The sequence below is a fragment of the Vidua chalybeata genome, chromosome 3 (assembly GCF_026979565.1).
Source record: "Vidua chalybeata isolate OUT-0048 chromosome 3, bVidCha1 merged haplotype, whole genome shotgun sequence".
In the NCBI taxonomy this organism is placed as follows: Eukaryota; Metazoa; Chordata; class Aves; order Passeriformes; family Viduidae; genus Vidua; species Vidua chalybeata.
Genome location: NC_071532.1, coordinates 61,830,527 through 61,848,486, shown reverse-complemented (window position 1 = coordinate 61,848,486; position 17,960 = coordinate 61,830,527). Strand labels below are relative to the sequence as shown.

General features: G+C 36.2%; 1 protein-coding gene across 3 annotated transcripts in view; it reads left to right on the top strand.

Moving 5' to 3' along the window:
* Positions 1–17,960, top strand: part of NKAIN2 (sodium/potassium transporting ATPase interacting 2) — a 522,191-nt gene that overhangs the window by 425,071 nt on the left and 79,160 nt on the right. For all 3 annotated transcript variants that reach the window (XR_008430002.1, XM_053938514.1, XM_053938513.1), the window contains exon 4: positions 13,984–14,184. Coding sequence is in view for 2 of the 3 variants with exons in the window: in XM_053938514.1 (XP_053794489.1) it covers positions 13,984–14,184 (201 nt within the window). In the remaining variant the exon portion in view is untranslated. The remainder of the gene's footprint in view (positions 1–13,983; positions 14,185–17,960) is intronic.

Below are 17,960 nucleotides of genomic sequence, written 5' to 3'. Positions count from 1 at the left end.
TAATGACTTGGGAAGTGTTTCTCTGAATGTCTGGTCTCAGTTTAACAAATTCAATCTCACATGCTGTGAAAGTTCCATTAATTTAATGGAATTATTTCCAGTACCAAAAAAAAAGAAAAAAAAATCCTGAAGTTATCTTGGATTAAGCTGTAAGTCTCTACAGGTTTAAAGACTGACAAATGCATGAGGGCTTAATGATGAAGTTTTACAGGATGCTGTGTGCTCAGCCCAGGCAATAAAAAATTGTATGTAATTAATACTCTATTTTAGTGCTGAGGTGCACTAAGGCAGAACCAAGGAGTTTGTAATTTCCTAACCTTTGAGGACTTACCCATGTAATCTTTATTTTCATTCTTAATTCTGCCATTCATCTTTGATATCAGGTCCTTTTTTTTGTTATTTAAGAGATGTATGCCTTTAATGTAATAATACTTTATAGATTCATTTTTTCAGATCAAATTGAAGCATTTATTTTCAATATAAAGCATATAGAGCTTTACTGCTGCATTGTCTGGGCAAATTCAACTCCCAGTGAAGCCAGAATTGCACTAACACACATGGTAGAAAACTGCTGTGATCCTGGGGATTCAGAGAAACATTAATACTTCCAATGCTTTTCTTCAGGAAAGAAAAAATCAGTGATGTTGCTGTAAAAATTAAGTATCTTTGTATAAACAAAAGACACCTCTCATAGTTATTTTATGAGAGTTTTACTCCAAAGAAAAAAGACAAAGCACATGTGGTGTATTGCTGGCATTTCACAGTGAAGGGATTCTATAGATTCTGAAAAAAAAAGAATTATTTATTGAATTTTATATATTTTTCCATTGAGCAGATATACAGGTCCTTGAAAATATTTTTACCCAGTCTAAATTTAATAAATCAGATATGATATGTTTATTCCTTGACTAAAAAAAATGAACTCTGCTTCTTTGAATTCACAGCATTTTTCAATATTCCTAAGCACCAGGAAATCAAAGAGCTCTTTGTATCATTCTTCTCCCTGTGACTGTTCTATTGTTGTATCAACTTTCCAATTCCAAGTAATAAAAGCATCGATCTTCTAACATCTTGGCAGTAGAGTTCATCTAATTCTACATTAGCACTAAACACAAACAAAAAATTTAGTATAAGGAGCCCCAAGAGATGCTTCAACCAGATTTCTCCATTTCCCTGGGCTAAATCAGCTCCTCAAAACTCAATTTAAGAAACTGACACAGACACTACAGTTAGAATGGTAGATCTACTCCCTATCAGTTTCTTAAATAAAGTTTTCAATCACTGATTTGGTCTACAGAGACAGAGCTGTGTGCTAGGTAGTCCTCTCAATCTATGCTCATTAAAGGTCATTGCTCCTAGTGTTTCATCTTAATCCTGGCTGGAAATTGGAGGGTCTTTTAGTACAGAGCTAGATACTAGATACTTAGAAAGAGATTTTCTTAAGTAAATTTTAGCTAGCCAGTAGGAAATGCTTGCAAGTAAAATATGACCGCTGAAGAACTGTGATAGGATTCAAAAGAAATGGAGGCAAAAGGCAGAAAATATCTTGAAATAAACTTCCTGAATTTTTTCACACTTTCATTTTTTTTTATTCCCAAATACTGTGTTTTCACTACTACCATGGTTCCCAGTATGTTACAGTAGGATTTTGAGAGATACCCCATAGATATTCATGCTTCAAGAAGACAATCCATTCTATAACGGGGTGGGGGGTGGCAGGATTTTTTTTTTTTTGGTTGGTTGGTTGGTTGGTTGACTCACTGATTGCCTGGGTGGTTTTTTTGTTTGTTTGTTTTTTGAAGAACTGCAACAACCATTCTAAGCCTTCAAGGAAAGACAGATCGAATCACAAAATTATTTAGGTTGGAAGGTCACCTTGTGTAACCTTCTTCTCAAAGGAGGGCCAATTAAATGACATTGTTCAGGTCCTTTTTTGGTCATATTTTGGATATTGCCAAAGATGGATTTTTAACCTCATTTCTGGGCACTCATTCTAGTCTTTGGCAATTTTCATGGTTTTAAAAAAATATTTTAAAATAATTAGAACTTTCTGTGTTCCAGTTCATGTTTGCTGTCTCCTGTCCTTCTGCTGTGGACCTATGAGAGGAGGCTGCCTCTGCCTTCCCTAAGCTCTCCCTTTCAGTGGTTATGGACAATAGTAGCATCCTCACAAGCCTTCAGCTATTAATCCTGAACTGGCCTCACTCCTTCCCCCTTCCCTCAAATGTCCTGTGCTCCAGTCCATAACCAGCTTAGAAGCCTTTGCTGGATTGGTTCCACTCTGTGTGTCTCTCTCAAACTGGGAAGCCCAGAACTGGACCAGCCCTCCAGGTGTTTTGTCACCAGTGCTGAGCAGAGATGAAGAACCACATTCCTCAGCCTGCTGGTGACACTCTCCCAACACAGCCCAAAAGCCTGTATCCATCAGCACTCCCAGGTTTCTTTCTGCAGAGCTGCTCCCATGCCAGTCAGTGTTCAGCCACGGAGAAGAGCTCCATTCCCTCTGAAAAGGGAGCAAACTAATGATAGTCCTGTCTGAGAGCAGAGCCAGGGACCCCTCACAGTCATTCAAACACTCTTGGGCACTCAATATTAATTGAAAGCCAATCTCCCCTTTTCCATAGCCCTGGGAGATGGAGCAAAGCATCCAAACATTAGCACAGCATCCAAACATAGCTTCAGTAACAGTGCAGCAGACAGCTGACATGAACGGTCTGTGAACTGTCATTAAAACAGGGCTGATCTAGGAATTAATATTTAAGGATGCCTGCCAGGTACTAGATCCTACTCTTCAATTAACAGGGTTTGTTGTGTTGTCTTTTCTGAAATATCTTATACATTTATTTAACATATGAAGTAAAAAGCTGTTTGATTAGATTTTAATCAGTCCATATAATTTCTCTTTCTATAAATTTTAATTTATCTCTTAAAAATAGAATAAAGTTTCTCTAAGACCACTCTGGAAAATACAAGACCAAACAGCATTTCCTCTGTCATTAAGTAACATAGTTATCTGTTAACCACTGTAACTTCTACAAAATATCAGATGAGAATATTTGAATCTAAGATAAAAGAGTCTTAAATAATGGGAAACAGACGCAGATGTAAAGAGTTTTAGAAAGAAATAGCGCGATATCTGGAAAATTACTTTTTGCCACCTAATAACACTATCAGTTCAAAACTGTAACCCCACACACTTAATCTGTATATTTTTTCTACATCTTATGTATACTGTATATACAGTTATATATGGTGTGCAAACTGGTGCTAAGTATAAGATTAGGAAAATAATTGATCTATTTGTTGAAGTGATTTTGTCATCTTAATTTAAGTGTTCTTGCATTATATGTAAGAATACATATATTCTTATATATGCAGAGAGTCCTCTTAGGATTTAGCAGCATTACATGCCACACAGACAACAGGCAAAAGAGAAACATGCTATTCATTGTGGGTTAGTACTTAACTGGTTTAAATTGCTGCAGTTTCTTTTGCAGTACATGAGATGCTTTCCTGCATACTAGCAAAAAAAATCTAGCATGGTATCATAAGATTATTCCTCAGGGGGTGCTTTTGAAAATGTAATAGAACCCATACATTTATCCAGAGTTATGCACTGAGTCTTTTTAAATGGCTTTGAATTGTCCTTAGGAGGCTGTGGTTTACTACAGTGGTGGAATTGTCACGTCATAGCTGCAGATCACAAAAGGAAAGGACACCCACTTGAAAAGTTTTGCTATCCTCTTGTTGGAGATTATAGCTTGTTTATTAATGTAGATGATTAAGTTTCTTTTCATCTGTTTCCATGAGACTTTTAACGTCAGAATAGAAGTTTATGAATAGTTTATTTTTAATTTCTGATTCAAGGATTTGAACAGTATCCCCTCCACTGGATACGTCGGACTGCTAACATTTTCCAGTTTGCAAATGCAGCCTAAGCACCCCAAGTTTGGAAAACTGTAACATTTTACAATTAAAATGTTGAAACACATTTTGCACAGTATAGTTCATTTTCTTGTTCTTTTCATTTTGAAAGCTAAAACTAGCTAAAAATGGATTTCACCCATAGTAGTCTCATTATTCAAAATTTATTCCAATGCACAGATTAATAACAAAACAAACCAGAACAAAACAAAACAAAACAAAACAAAACAAAACAAAACAAAAAAATAATTATCAGCTTTAGGACAGAAGCAACTGCGTACTTTGCTTCCTAAAATTAGTTAAAATCATTTTCAAACACGAGAAGCAGCCAATGTATGAAACACCCATAATTCTCTCTGTGTTCAAGATAATCTAGATCTTCTTATTTCTGTACTTAAGTGACAGTATTGGATAGCCAAATTAGTTTTAATAAAACTCATCTGTGGTCCATGTTGAGTGACATGATATCACACCACAAAAAGAGAGAGCAATTTCACCTACTGCTAAATTAATTAGTTCATGTAAATTGAAAAGAGGTTGATTTATCAAATCTGATATAGCCTTAGGTATTCTAATTATAACCATCATCACCTACAAGGACATGAATAAACACTTTATGAACTGAAGTTTATCTGAATCATGTAACATATTCCTGTGACAGACATCTTTCCATTTAAAAAATCAAATAGGATCTTTCAGACAGGAACTCAAGTCTGTAGGGTAGGTATAACTCAGGCAAAAGCAGCTCTTGCCATACATTGAAAGCATTGAAAACTGTGACACAGGTTTTTCCATGTCATGTGATGGACTGTAGCTGCACAATTCCTTAAAATTGGTGAAAGTCATACCAAGGAGTAAAATATGCTAAACTAATGGTGAGAAACCTTAGATATTCAGCAGTGTTGCAATAGAGACTGTTACATGCAGATTTTGTGTACATCATACTGGGCATGTATCAATGTTTCTGCAGAGATTGAATTTTCTTTTACTGGCCCAAATTTGCAAGGTACGTGAATGTTGCACAGCTTCAGATCTGAATCTAATACTTGGATGATGACATCTGTCAGCCTGATCAGTAGTGGAATAAGTTATAGTGAAAGAGCCTGAAGTAGTTGATGCTGTACAGTTATTCCACATAATTTCTTGAACAGTGCCCAAGGGCTATGTGGAGAGAGCCCACACTTCTCCTTCTGTGCTTCCTGATAATCACTCTGTGGCTGGTGTGCTGCTCAGCATCTAGGTTTCAAAACAAGCTTTTCAGAGTCCTTCAGGAATATTTATCACTCTGTTACAACTGGGTCCTTTCTACTGACTTCAGAGGAATTCAAACCATTTAAATCTGAATATTTTATTCTGCACTGAGAATGCAAGTATGTTGTGAGAACAAGCTATGCTTTTTAAATTGATGCTTTAGATCATTGCAACCTCCCCACAGAAGTAAATCCTTTTGAAATTATTCACTTTGGAACAGATGTGAATCAAACTGAGAAAGACTACTCCACATTTTTTTAGTAATTTTCTGACTTATCTAGGCTTCATTTTAATCATTCTGAGATCTTAATGCTTATAAAATCACCACTGACTAGAAATGCTTGGGCTTTAGAGCACAAGGTACATAACACGTATTTCTCCTCAGCCTGGTATTTCATGAACCCCACCTGTGTTACAATAATCTCAGGTTTCCTAACACTTCTTTTGGTATAGCAACAGCATTTTTGGGATAGCAACACTGTTTTTGTGGTTTTAGAACTCTGTCCGAAGTCTTATAGTTTCCTGCACGCACTACAGGCACTCGTGAAAAATTATTTACATTTTAAAAGATAATAAAAAAAATAGGAAACAGAAAACATAAATTTATCACTGTACACATACATTTTGTTTTACAGTACCTAACACTAAATAATAACCAACACCAGGGGACACTGAACAAACTTCATCAGCTGGAATGAACATACATTCTATAACTTTTCTGATGCGCAAGTTCTACATCATACACTTCTGCATCCTTCTTTACTAAATGTTGGGCCATACTAAAACTGTTTCTGTGGACAGAGATGATCAAGCAAAGTATTTTTGAGATGGTTTGATAACTTGGTAAACCATTTATTTTAAAAAAGAAAATAATTTTAAAGATATTAATTTCATGCTGCAATTTTAATCAAGAACTAGACCTTTCTTTATTCAGCCTTCAGAATGGTGATTCCAGCTCACTGGTAGCTTTGCATACTCCTTTGGATATAATCCAAGAATAAGATGTCCTTGCGATGCCTAAAGATTTTTGCTTTTTATATATATTTTTTCATATACTTGTGGCTTTGTAGACTGTTAATACATGGTTATATAGCTTGTAATACTTTTCCTGCCCTTTCTCTCACATTTTAGAACAATAAGCTAACGCTCTCTAAGACATTCCTGAAATTCTGTTTAGTCTTATTCTCAAGAAGACAAATTCTAATAAGGACACTCTGTTTTGCACTAGAACTTAGATGACATAACAAGAAATAGGGCAAAGAAGCCCCTGGAACAACTCCAAATGGCAGATTCAAGGATGGGTTGCTGGGGCAACTACTCTGTTATTGGATGTACTAATTTGTCAGGGTCTGCTGGCAAGACCCAACAGTGTGAAAGTCCTTTTTTCTCTAGCCCAGCAGCTGAAGAAAAGGTCTGGAATGGGCAAAGCCGAGTTTTCAAGGTTGTTTATTTTTTCTTATCTGTAATAGTTTCTCTTTGACCTGCCGAGGTCCACCTAGTACAGAAGCCATGGCAGTCTGCCCCGAGCCCCAGGCGTCTCCCACATTATATACTCAAAATTACGTGTACCGTGTTTACAGTTCCCATGCCAATACCTAAAATCTATGTTGGACAGTTTGTCCCTATCCTAGACCAATAGAAAAGTGTCACTATCACACCGAGACATGGAGGACAAGAAGAAGGAAGAAAAGGCTAGGGCATGCCCAGATTCCTCCATCTTGTACCCCTGAATTACTGTCTAAAAAAACCCCAAAATTCTACTTTTTCACCCTGTGTCAATTCCCCTATTACACTACTCAAAACCTTTTGGCTTGTAATTCCTCATATAAGGTTGGCAGCCTCTCCCATGGGCTAAAATCGAAGCCACAGGTGTTTTTGACTTCTTGCCAAGGTCCCTGAGCCCCCTGCCAGGGTCTCAAGGCATCTGGGGCAGCCAAAGGGATACTCTGGACTCCGACACTAATTAACCTTATAAAATTTGTAGTAAATCCAATGTACGCATGTGCAGAGCCATACTTGTGCACCTGAAATCTTGCATTAAGGATCTGTTTTTCACATTATCACTCTTAATATTGTTTGGAAAGTTTTTGTCTTTTATAGGCAACACTTGTGCTTAGAGGGGTTTTATTTAGAATTAAGAGGTTATGTATATTTGTGTCTGAAAATTCTAAGTGCTATTGATCTGTGTATTTGCCTGGGTAAACCAAGAGAGAGACACACTTCCTTTACTGTTTAAAAACAAAGGGGGAAAAAAACAGTCCCAAGAGAAAAATGAACTAAACATCTGTAGAAGCATTATGCGTAACTCATAAAAAACTGGTACTAATATATTGGGAAAGCAGTGTAATCAGGCATTTTCAGCTCAGTATTAATAACCAAGGTTTGGAAACTTATCAGAACATTCACTTCACTTCTGAGAGAGACCCAGAACTATGCTGATTTTAGTTCAGTCATAAAATTCTTTGCCAGTTTTGTTTCATGGGACACAGATGAGATCTGGTAATCCCAAGGACAGAACCATGTAGATCACCTGGAAAACTGTCCACTGTACACTCACATAATCAGAGCTTGGGTACAAGATGTCCTTGTCAGAGAATGGCAATTTGTCAAAACAATGTATTATATTTAACTCAATTTCCTTAAACAAATTTTCTCAATTCCAGAATGATATCTTTGATTACTGCACAGTGTGAAATAAATAAGGTTTGACAGTACTGTGGGATGTGAGTGCCTCTAGTTAGCTTTCCATTTCAATGTGTTTTATCACTGCACAAGCTTACATCCTCCAGAAAGTAATTTTCCAAGAAACTACAAAAATTATACTTCTCAGGATCTTCAATAAATATGTACAATAGCTAAATTAAAATTTATATTTGACTGCAACTTCATAGTCCTCATGATAAATGACATTGGCCTACTGTGAAGGGCTAAATCTGCATGTTCTGCACGAGGAAAAAATCAATGGATATTAGTCCAGAACTTTCTAAAAATATTCAGTTTAAATATGAAAAAATATTCATGAAAGAGTAATATTCATGGAGCAGTAATAATTATGTTAGCTTTGTAATATAAACTGAAGTTTCTACTTCCTTTTTCATTGTATTTAATTGGAGAACTAAATAGCTAGAAAATTTTTGAAGAATGATGTTAATAAAAAATGTTGATGCCACTGAACTAATTAAATTAATATTCTGGAGCCTAGCAGGTATCTTTTTTTTTTTTTATGAGTAGAAGCAGAGCAGATTAAAATTTTTATGTCTTTCAATGTACAAATTAAACTACTAGAAAAATATGAAGATCTAAATTAACATAACATTAATTGCAGCTTTACTAATATCAGAAGATAATTGACAGGTATGATATAACAAAATAATAATTGACAATGTCAAACTTTGTATAGCAGTGCCTGTGCTTTTTGAGGATTTTTTAATAGTATTTTATTAATATAATATTCTAGTTTCATTTTAGAGAAGAAAATCAGGACATCTGAGTCATCTCTTTCATGCTGGTAACATTATAATTAAATCCTTCGGAAGTACGTTGGTACACCGGAAATCACTTAAAATACATTTGTAGCATTTTTAACTGAGAAATAGAATACTGAAAAAACCTAACAAGGGGACAATTTTTGCTAGTTTTCATTGATGAGCTTCAAAAGTATATCACTTGGGTAGATTCAAAACTGGTTAAACCTTATCTGATTAACGACACATAGGTAAATCAGATTCTGTACCCAATTTTCAACTATACTTGTACAAAATGGTTTTACAAGAGGAAATTAAAGAAGCAAATTCCAGGTTACTGAAAAAACAATTAAAGGGCAAATATCAAACACATACAAAAATTAGAGAGGAAAAAACCCAATTCAAATGCAACAAAATAGAAAAAGATTATCTTTAAATATCTGTTTTCCCTAAAGATTTATACAATAATTATTTTCTATATATCAACTTTGAATTTAAAAGCAAAAAAAAACCAAAAAAAAACAAACAAACAAACAAAAAATCCCCTCCCTCCCCCCCCAAAAAAAAACCAAAAAAAAAACCAAACAAACAAAAAAAAAAAAAAAAAACACCCAAAAAACCCCATAGCTGACAAGCTCTATTTTGGTTCTTCAGCGAGGAGAGTTTTTTTCTTTAGGCAGGGAAAAGTCTGCTTGCATGAGAAAATGGTACTGCCTGGTGGGAGTTAGTTTGAGTGGAAAAGTGAGATAACAGAAGAAAAAAAAAAATCCTGTAGAGGCTCAGTGCATCCTAGGCATCCAAAACTACAAATGCTTTCAGACCCTGATCTTTTATCACTGAAACCTTGTGTGATTGTTCACTCTCCAAGTAGCCTGTTCTTGCTAGTTTGAGTTTGATAAATGGAACAAGTGGTTACCGGGTTGTATTTGACAAAAGATGTACAGAGGCTTGGAAGGTTTGCACAGATTTCAGCAATTCCTAATTAGAAAAATAGAAGAAATCATTTCCCATGACACAGCGAGCCACAACCATTGAAATCAGTACAATTCAACTTCCCTGAGTCTGCGAGATCTCCTGGGTTTTCAAGTAAAATCACCCTGAATGGCTCTTGCCTCTTTTTTCTCATGGCACTGTTTGGAATTAGCTTCTCTGAGGTGCGACAAACAAAAATCATTGAAACAGTAATATATTGTGATTTCTGTAAAGAGACAGCTCACTTACTAATATGTGCTAGTACTAATACAATACACAAAGAGCTGTCTTCCTTTTAAGCACTGCTGTCCTCTTGCTGTGTTTGATTACAAAGAAGCTTTTATTCTTTTTCTGGCAGCTTTTTCAAAACTTTATGTTGCCATGTACTGTTATCAGTTCTCCTCAGCCAGAAAATGCTATGTAGTGTGCAGTTGACCCCCAAAAGTTTGCCATCTACTCCACTAGAGCACTAAACCATTAGAGCTCAATTTTTTTTTTACCAACTAAACTGAAATGAAATTACAGATGTAATCTGAAGATGTCTCATATCCTAATCTTAGAAATCTGAGTCTCTGAGACCTCCAAACTTCAAGATTTGTCTAATCTAGCAGTATTTTTCCTGACCACTGCAAATATCAACACATCTTCAGAATGTTAGCAAAGATGTCCTACAAAATGTTTTCCTTTGTGTTTTTTTCTTGAGAGTATCAAAATCTACTTTAATGCACCAATTTTCACTAAAAAGCTTTACAAATACCAGCAGAATTTACAAAAGCAGCACAGTGATCAGCAATAAAGCCCTTACAGATGTATTTCTATGTCCACAAAGGAAGCAGCTGTTTGTTGAATTTAGGATAATGAAATCTTCCTTGACATACAGACTTTGAACAACAACATATTGGCTTGCCCAATGTGTTTCAACAATTCTTGTTAGTTTTCATAGCTTCAAGGCTTATCAGACCATTTCTCTGCATCTCTGAACAAAGTTTGAGCCACAGATGTTGGAAGGAAAACAGACGGCAAATACACTAGAGAGCATAATAAATTCCCAGCTTCCATTGTAGACTTTGTCTATGTCCACTAAAACTGTATTCAAACAGTGAACAAAGTAAATAGCAAGCAGAGTTTGTCCAAAAATAGCTCTAAATGCTGTCAGTAGAAGAGATGTTAATGATAGATACATCATCCCCTCCTTGGCTTCCACAGTTCTAAAAGAGGATTCAATTCCTTAAGTGTTTTCTCACTAAGGGAAACTTTTTCATAAGCTGGGTGACCTTCAATGCTGAGCAACAGGAACTGCTCTGCTAATGTGGTTGCATGAAAGGGGGCATGGCTTGAAGGTTATAGGCAAGTTCAAAGCACATAACAATTTATACCTAAGTGCACAGCAGCTTTGTAGTTAATGGGCTCCTTCTATGCTTATTCTGATCCCAGATATTTTGGGGATAGAAATTTGCAAGGTCTGACTTACATGTTGACTTCTCAAGATTTTATTTCATTGTTATTCTTGATCCATCCAAGCTGGACCTGAGACATGAATGGTGTCTAATCTTACAAAACCAGATTTCATGTTTTATTGTTTTGCTTTCTGAAGTTGACCTTTTTTCTTAACTGGCTCAGTATGTAACAACTGATTTTTGAAAGCTTTTTCAATCACGTAATTCAAAGTTCTTTAAGATTTGAACCTGTGACTTTCAGTAGGATTACTATTATTATTATTATTATTATTATTATTATTATTATTAAGAATTAAGGAATATCACATTTCTATGCTGGATATCAGATCTATTTTAAGACCAAAAAAAAAAAAAAAACCAGAATAGTGTTTTACTGATTATTCAGAGAAAGAAATAGAATATAGGTCTATTAAAGATCTATATCTTTTTCACTGGTAAACACCCCAAGACTATTCCTGAACAAAACAAGTCCTAATCACAACATCCAACTTAACTGCCAAAAGATTATTTGAATGCAAAGGAATTCTGTAATTTTTTCAAAAAATCATCTGAGGATAAATTCAGGGATGGAAGAAAGCTAGATTTTGAGAAGGTTTTATTTATATATGTAATCTTAAATATCTTAATGTGTAATTCTATTTCCCATGTAACTCAGAAATTTATTTGTGCTTTTAACTAATAAAGTTTTTGATTATTGAATCTGTGAAAAATAGCTGCCCCTAGAGAAGTTATACTCTACACACAAAACCCAGTTTTGATTTTTATGTTTAGCTCCTCTTGATCCATTTTCACTTCATCTGGTAGATGCATAACAAATACTCAGTTCCTGCAAGCCAGTTTATCACTTTCTTTTTCAAGGAATACATTTTTCATCCCTAGTCTGCACTTTGTAAAATATATTTAGTCCATCATGATTCTTCTCAAGGTATTGCAAAGGTAAAATGGAAATAGACAATGAGTCCTATTCATTTGTGCTGCATCTCTGATAAGAGAGTAGAGGTTTTGAATTTTCCATGGTGACTATAATGGCTGAAAGTTCTTCTGACAATAACATGATGAATTCCAGTTTCAGTCATTTAGGAATAAATCTATTACTTTAAGCAAAGTTACTCCAAAGATGTCTATTCTACAACTTCTTGTACCAAGTGAGAAGGCCAGTGTTCTACTTGAGGGGTTGTAGCAGCCCTTCAGAAAGAAAAATAATCTTCTGGCTTGGGTGAAAGGTAAAAATTCCCATTTCCAAGAACCATACGGCAGACACTTTCCAGTGTCTATTACATTAGTAGGGAAAAATCCAGAGAAAGGAGATGGTTTTTGGAGATGAAGACTTATAACTATACGTCAATATATATATTTGGGCACAATTCGCATAGCTTATAGAAATGTTTGCTGTAACTTTGATTAAAACTAACAAATGCTTGAAGTTAGTTGTATGATTAAATTCATATGAAGCATTTTAAAATTTCTCATACAGCTCATTATTTGCTGGATTGGACTGTTGTGGGAATGAAGGGTAATTATTCATTGCAAACATATTTCAGGTCCTGCCTGCCATCTGATAGCTGTGTGTGCTTATGCAGGGAAGTGATTGATTTTTTTTTTTTAATGCAAAAAATTTCCATACTTTTGGTACAAACTGCAAATCAGAGAAAAACATTAAGCTACACTGCAGTGTCAAGTGCAATCACAGATTGATTGACATGTGACATTGTCCAAAACTTCTCTGGATGGAGTTACCTCTTCATAAGTTAGTGCAAAAAAGTGAAATAAGTAGGACTGGAAAAACAGCTTTTTTGAAGAGAAATGTGACTACAACTTATCTGCTACAGAATAGCATTCTATTTTGTTTGGCACGGTAAGCCTAATTAAATAGTTACATTTTAAAATCTTTATGAGAATCTTAATTATTAATGACATCAACAGGCTGAAAAAATGTAGGTTAGGTGTGGGGAGAGTTCGGCTCTGCAAAGACATTACTTAAAAGCAATTTTTTTTTGCATGACTGAGCACATGTGCACACAGACTAGATAGTCACACTTTACAATGAGGTTACAGTTATAAATTATTTATAAAATGTTGGTAAACACTGTAGGCTATTACAGAATCCACAGAGTCCATAGTTTTGTTATAGCTATGTGTAACACTCTCAAGTAATGTGCAACCACGTATAATTTATGAAAGTAATATCCGTAGTATTGTTTATGGTGTGTATTAATAATTTATTAATCCTCTATGAACTATTTATAAATGCAATCCTAATGGAAGGCATGGCTGACTAGTTACTCCATTGCACTAGCTGTGTGGGAGTTAAAGGTTGCACACCTCTGCCCCTCTTTTTAACTAGCCCAGTAGTCTTTAGATAAGGTAATACTCACTATTTCCTTACAGGATTCTAGGAAATTAGTAATCAAACAGAGGCATCGTAAAGAGATCTGCCTGCAAGCAAATGTGCAGGATCCTTTTCTTCAATCTTCTCCAATATTTCAGTAGAGCTTCCATAGGTCCCCTTAGAAAAAACTTGCAGATAATGTGTGCATATTAAGGCATATGAAGTCTTAATTCTGGAAGATGCTTTTATTGTTTGGTACATCAGACCAACAAAACATGGACCATCTATCCTTATGGTATCCTCTGGAAAATGGACAGTCAACAGAAATGAGTGTGATGGTCTAGGCTGCCATGATGTCTAGGAACAGATCCTGGCTTGCAGTATTATTTTTCTGCTCCAAAGCATTCCTGCCTGACAAGGTACAGCTAGTTCTGCTTGCAGCAGGCAAGCTCCACTAACTTTCATGTGACAGCGGAGTTTTATTGCAGCTCTTTGCTTCTTTATGCATGCTGTGAAATCCCTTGCTGAGGCATTGGATACCAGAGTACCATCCCCACACATTAATTCTTCTCTTGTTCTTCTGCAGGAAACAGATCTCATTCTGACCTTTAACATCTCAATGCACCGTTCCTGGTGGATGGAGAATGGGCCGGGCTGCACCGTGACCTCAGTAACCCCAGCACCGGACTGGGCACCAGAGGATCATCGTTATATCACTGTCTCGGGGTGTTTCCTTGAATATCAGTACATAGAAGTGGCTCACAGTTCTCTTCAGATCTTCCTTGCAGTAAGTGTTTACAAATAACTTCAATTCCACCACCTTTTCAGGATTTCTTCTTGTCTTTATTGGAATAGTGGATGATTGTGTCATTCACTCACAAACCCTGGATTTGTATCTTAGTTTAGTTATGAAACTCAGTTGTCATTCAGCCAGTTCAAGATAGCTGCATGCAAAAATTTCCAACATACATATTTATTATTGCACTAAGAACTACTGACATGGCACACTCTGTTTTCCTGATAATATAATATATAAGTTTTGACATAATAGCAAGTTACAGCTATTGTTGTGAAAGCCAAATTAAATATGAAATTGAATACAAAAGACAAACCAACAGTAAAAATAGATTCATTGGTCAGTTCACAGGACTCAAATCTCATCAATTTGTCTTTAACTGTATTAATTGACACTAGACTACAATAGGAGAGGTTTTCCCTCCCCTCCCAAAAAAGTTACACTTACATGAAAATCAAAACCCAAGATCTTAAATTTTTTTAGGAGTACAAGAATCCAATGTTGCACTGCAGAAAATTTATAAGGGATGAAAACTGTTTGCTTGGGGGAAAAAAATGTATAACGGAGCTCACAGCTATCCAAAAAGTGGGCAGCTTTTCCATCTATCTATTCCCCAGCGTTTTATATCACTCAAGCTTGACTCGTGGAATTATAGCTTCATAGGATAATTTTGGTTGGAAAAGACCTCTAAGATCATCAAGCCCTACCCTTAACCCAGGACTTCCAAGTCCAGCACTAAAGCCTGCACTTAAGCGTTACATCTACACATATTTCAAATACCTCCAGGGAAGGCAACTCCACCATTACCCTGAGCAGCCTGTTCAAGTGCTTGACAAACCTCTTGGTGAAGAATTTTTTCTTAATATCCAACATAAAATTTCCCTGGTGCAAGCTTGATTTCCCTTCATCCAGACCAGGATGCCATTTGCCTTGGCCATGTGGGCACTCGCTGGCTCATGTTCAGTCAGTGTTGACCAGCACCCCCAGGTTCTTTTCCAACAGGCAGCTTTCCAGACACTCTGCCCCCAGTCTGTGTCAGTGCCTACAGTTGTTGTGACCCAAGTGCACAATCTGGCACTTGGCCTTGTTGAACTTCATCCAATTGGCCTTGGCCCATTGATTCAGCCTGCCCAGATCCATCTGCAGAGCCCTCCTACTCTCAAGCCTTCAAAAATAGATAACCGGGTTATTTTTTCTGCCTTTTTTTTTTTTTACTTTAATGAATGAGGAACAAGAAACTCGAGGTATATGTAGTTCAAGCTCAATTCTGTTCCTGATTCAACAAGGTTTTTTGTGTGTCTGTGTTTAAATAGAGCTGTGTTTTTGGATAAGCTCATTCTTTTCAAGTCAGAGTAATGGTTCAAAATAACAAGCCATTAGTAATCTGATAGCTGTAGCTAACTACATCTGTGTTATACTCCCATTCATGTTACTCTAAATGTGGTTATCACAGGCACAGAGCTACACAGAGTAAGTACAGGTCAATTTTACAAACCTTGTGCTTGACTACTGTTTACATCACTTTCACATTTCCCTTTGTGGCTATTTTTTTCTAATAGAAATGCTAGTGTAAATTCACTCCCATATTAAATGTGATTAAATGGGAAACAGAGGAATTAACTGGTAAAGCTCAGTGACATATAACACAAAGAAGAAAAGCACTGTTTGTGTCAAGAAAATTAATCCGCAAACACTAGAGGTTTATGTCCAAAAAGGAGACAGAGGAGTCCTGTTACTTTATTTGAATAAAGGGAGAGGTCATGGGCATTTCCCATGGGGTTTCTCTAATTGTTAGAGGACTCAGCCTCCTCCTTCTTATCTTAATTTCCCAGCCACATTTCCCACTCTCTTTCCCCATTGGCTGAGGTACTTGAGAGGAATAGACTTTGCGAATCACCTAATACCTAAGATCCCCTTCTAATATATACCTCCCCCCTTTTCTTTTCCTTGTGTCTATCAGTGGAATTCCTAAGGAATTACATTGTCAGTGGAGTTGGACTAAATGATTTCCAGAGGTCCCTTCCTACTCTAACAATTCTGTGAATCTATGATTCTGTATTTCCATGGAACAACTCCTTCATTTCCTGCCCTCCCCAATTCTTGATCAATATTGTAGATGAATCTGCAAAGGTGAGATCTTAGCTTTATCACACTTTGACAGCAACATCTATTTAAGGGTTTGCTGATAAATGCAGAAAAAATTGCATAATTTTGGCCACAACTAATTCAATATTTTTGTTGGAAAGAACCAACCCTTAATGTAGCCTGTGCTCACATACTCTCCACTAGGCACTTCTTTCCCAGAGAAGTCTCATTTACAGAGCTCCCAAGTCTTGAGCATCTGGCCCATCCAATATGCTCTGCAAGGACCGCAACTCTGCCTGTCCTTATGTCTACAAATTACAAAAATAAACTGGTCTAGTGATGGCATGACTCATATACTCATACGCTTCAGACAATAAAATGTCCTTGTGTGTTTAAAGGTTATTGATAATTTTTGCTTGCATTAGAGAAGCTATTTCATTTTCAGGCCTACTGGGTTATCAAGGATAGATATACTTAAATGACTGATCTCTGGAGAGAATTTTTCCAGGTAAAGAATGAGGTCAGTAGTACTAATGGGTATTTGATTTGCAGCTATTTGAGTTGTATTCTATATAATATCTGCAGAGTGGAGTCCGACTGAAGCTTCCTACCTCTGAACAATAAGAGGCGTAGCTGCCACCTCACCATGGGGAGGCAGTGCTTGGGAGGGACACAGTGCAGGTTATACACCACTGTTAATCTTGGCATGCCGTATCAGGGCTTAAGGTAGTCACTGGCTCTGAGTATAAATAGCATTTGGATCCCAGCCTTTTGTCATACAACTGAAAGTTTCTCATAAGCTGACAGTTTCTCAAGCACTCACACACATCAATGTCTAATTCTACCTACAAAGTCTATGTACAATTTTTTCATTTTCCACAGTTCGTTGAACTCTCGTCTTCTAAGAGAAGGTGAAAAGCTTTTCAGTTCAGGCCCTGAGCTGCAGTTCAGGTCAGAGGGTTCTGCTTCCAGATCTATCACAATGTTCTTTTGAAAGTCCTTTCATCTTTCTGTGCCTCTTTCCAAGTGCCGAAGAGAGAGAAAAGCATGCCTAAATTTTTCATGTTCATTTCATAAAACCCTGTACCATTTGCCTGATAGAGATCTCTTGAATCTTTCAAAAAGCCCCTAAATATGCAGGACACCCAACACAGGAAGGTGTTTGAGTGGTACAAGGAAATTATAATGTTAATTGTATTTCATACAGAAATTGAGCTCAGATTCTCTGCATATTTCTTTTGTCTTTGGTTTACTCTTTGATTATGCATGACCTGCCCTCACTGCCACAAGTCTGTTCTTGCAAAAGTCAACAAATTAAAACCCATTTGTAGATCAAAACTCTGAAAATATGCAAAGTAGAGATCAGCCTTGGAGATAAGTGTAACAGAATTACAAATCTATTTGCCAACACAGGATTAAAAGTATTTAGTATGCTTGTCTTTTACTTCTCACACACTCAAAAATCTATTGATTTTAGTGGAGATAAGTGCCTGAGTTATGGGAATAAGATTAATGTAAAGGCATCACCTTAGCCAGTTTGGGTTTTAGTTATACAGCTCTCAAAAAGATGAACTGTGTAATATTATTCCAGTAAAACAAGTGGAAGAAAGGCATTTCTTATGTACTGCATCTGCATTATTGATGGTAATTTACATACCAAATAAATAAAACCATAAGTAAAC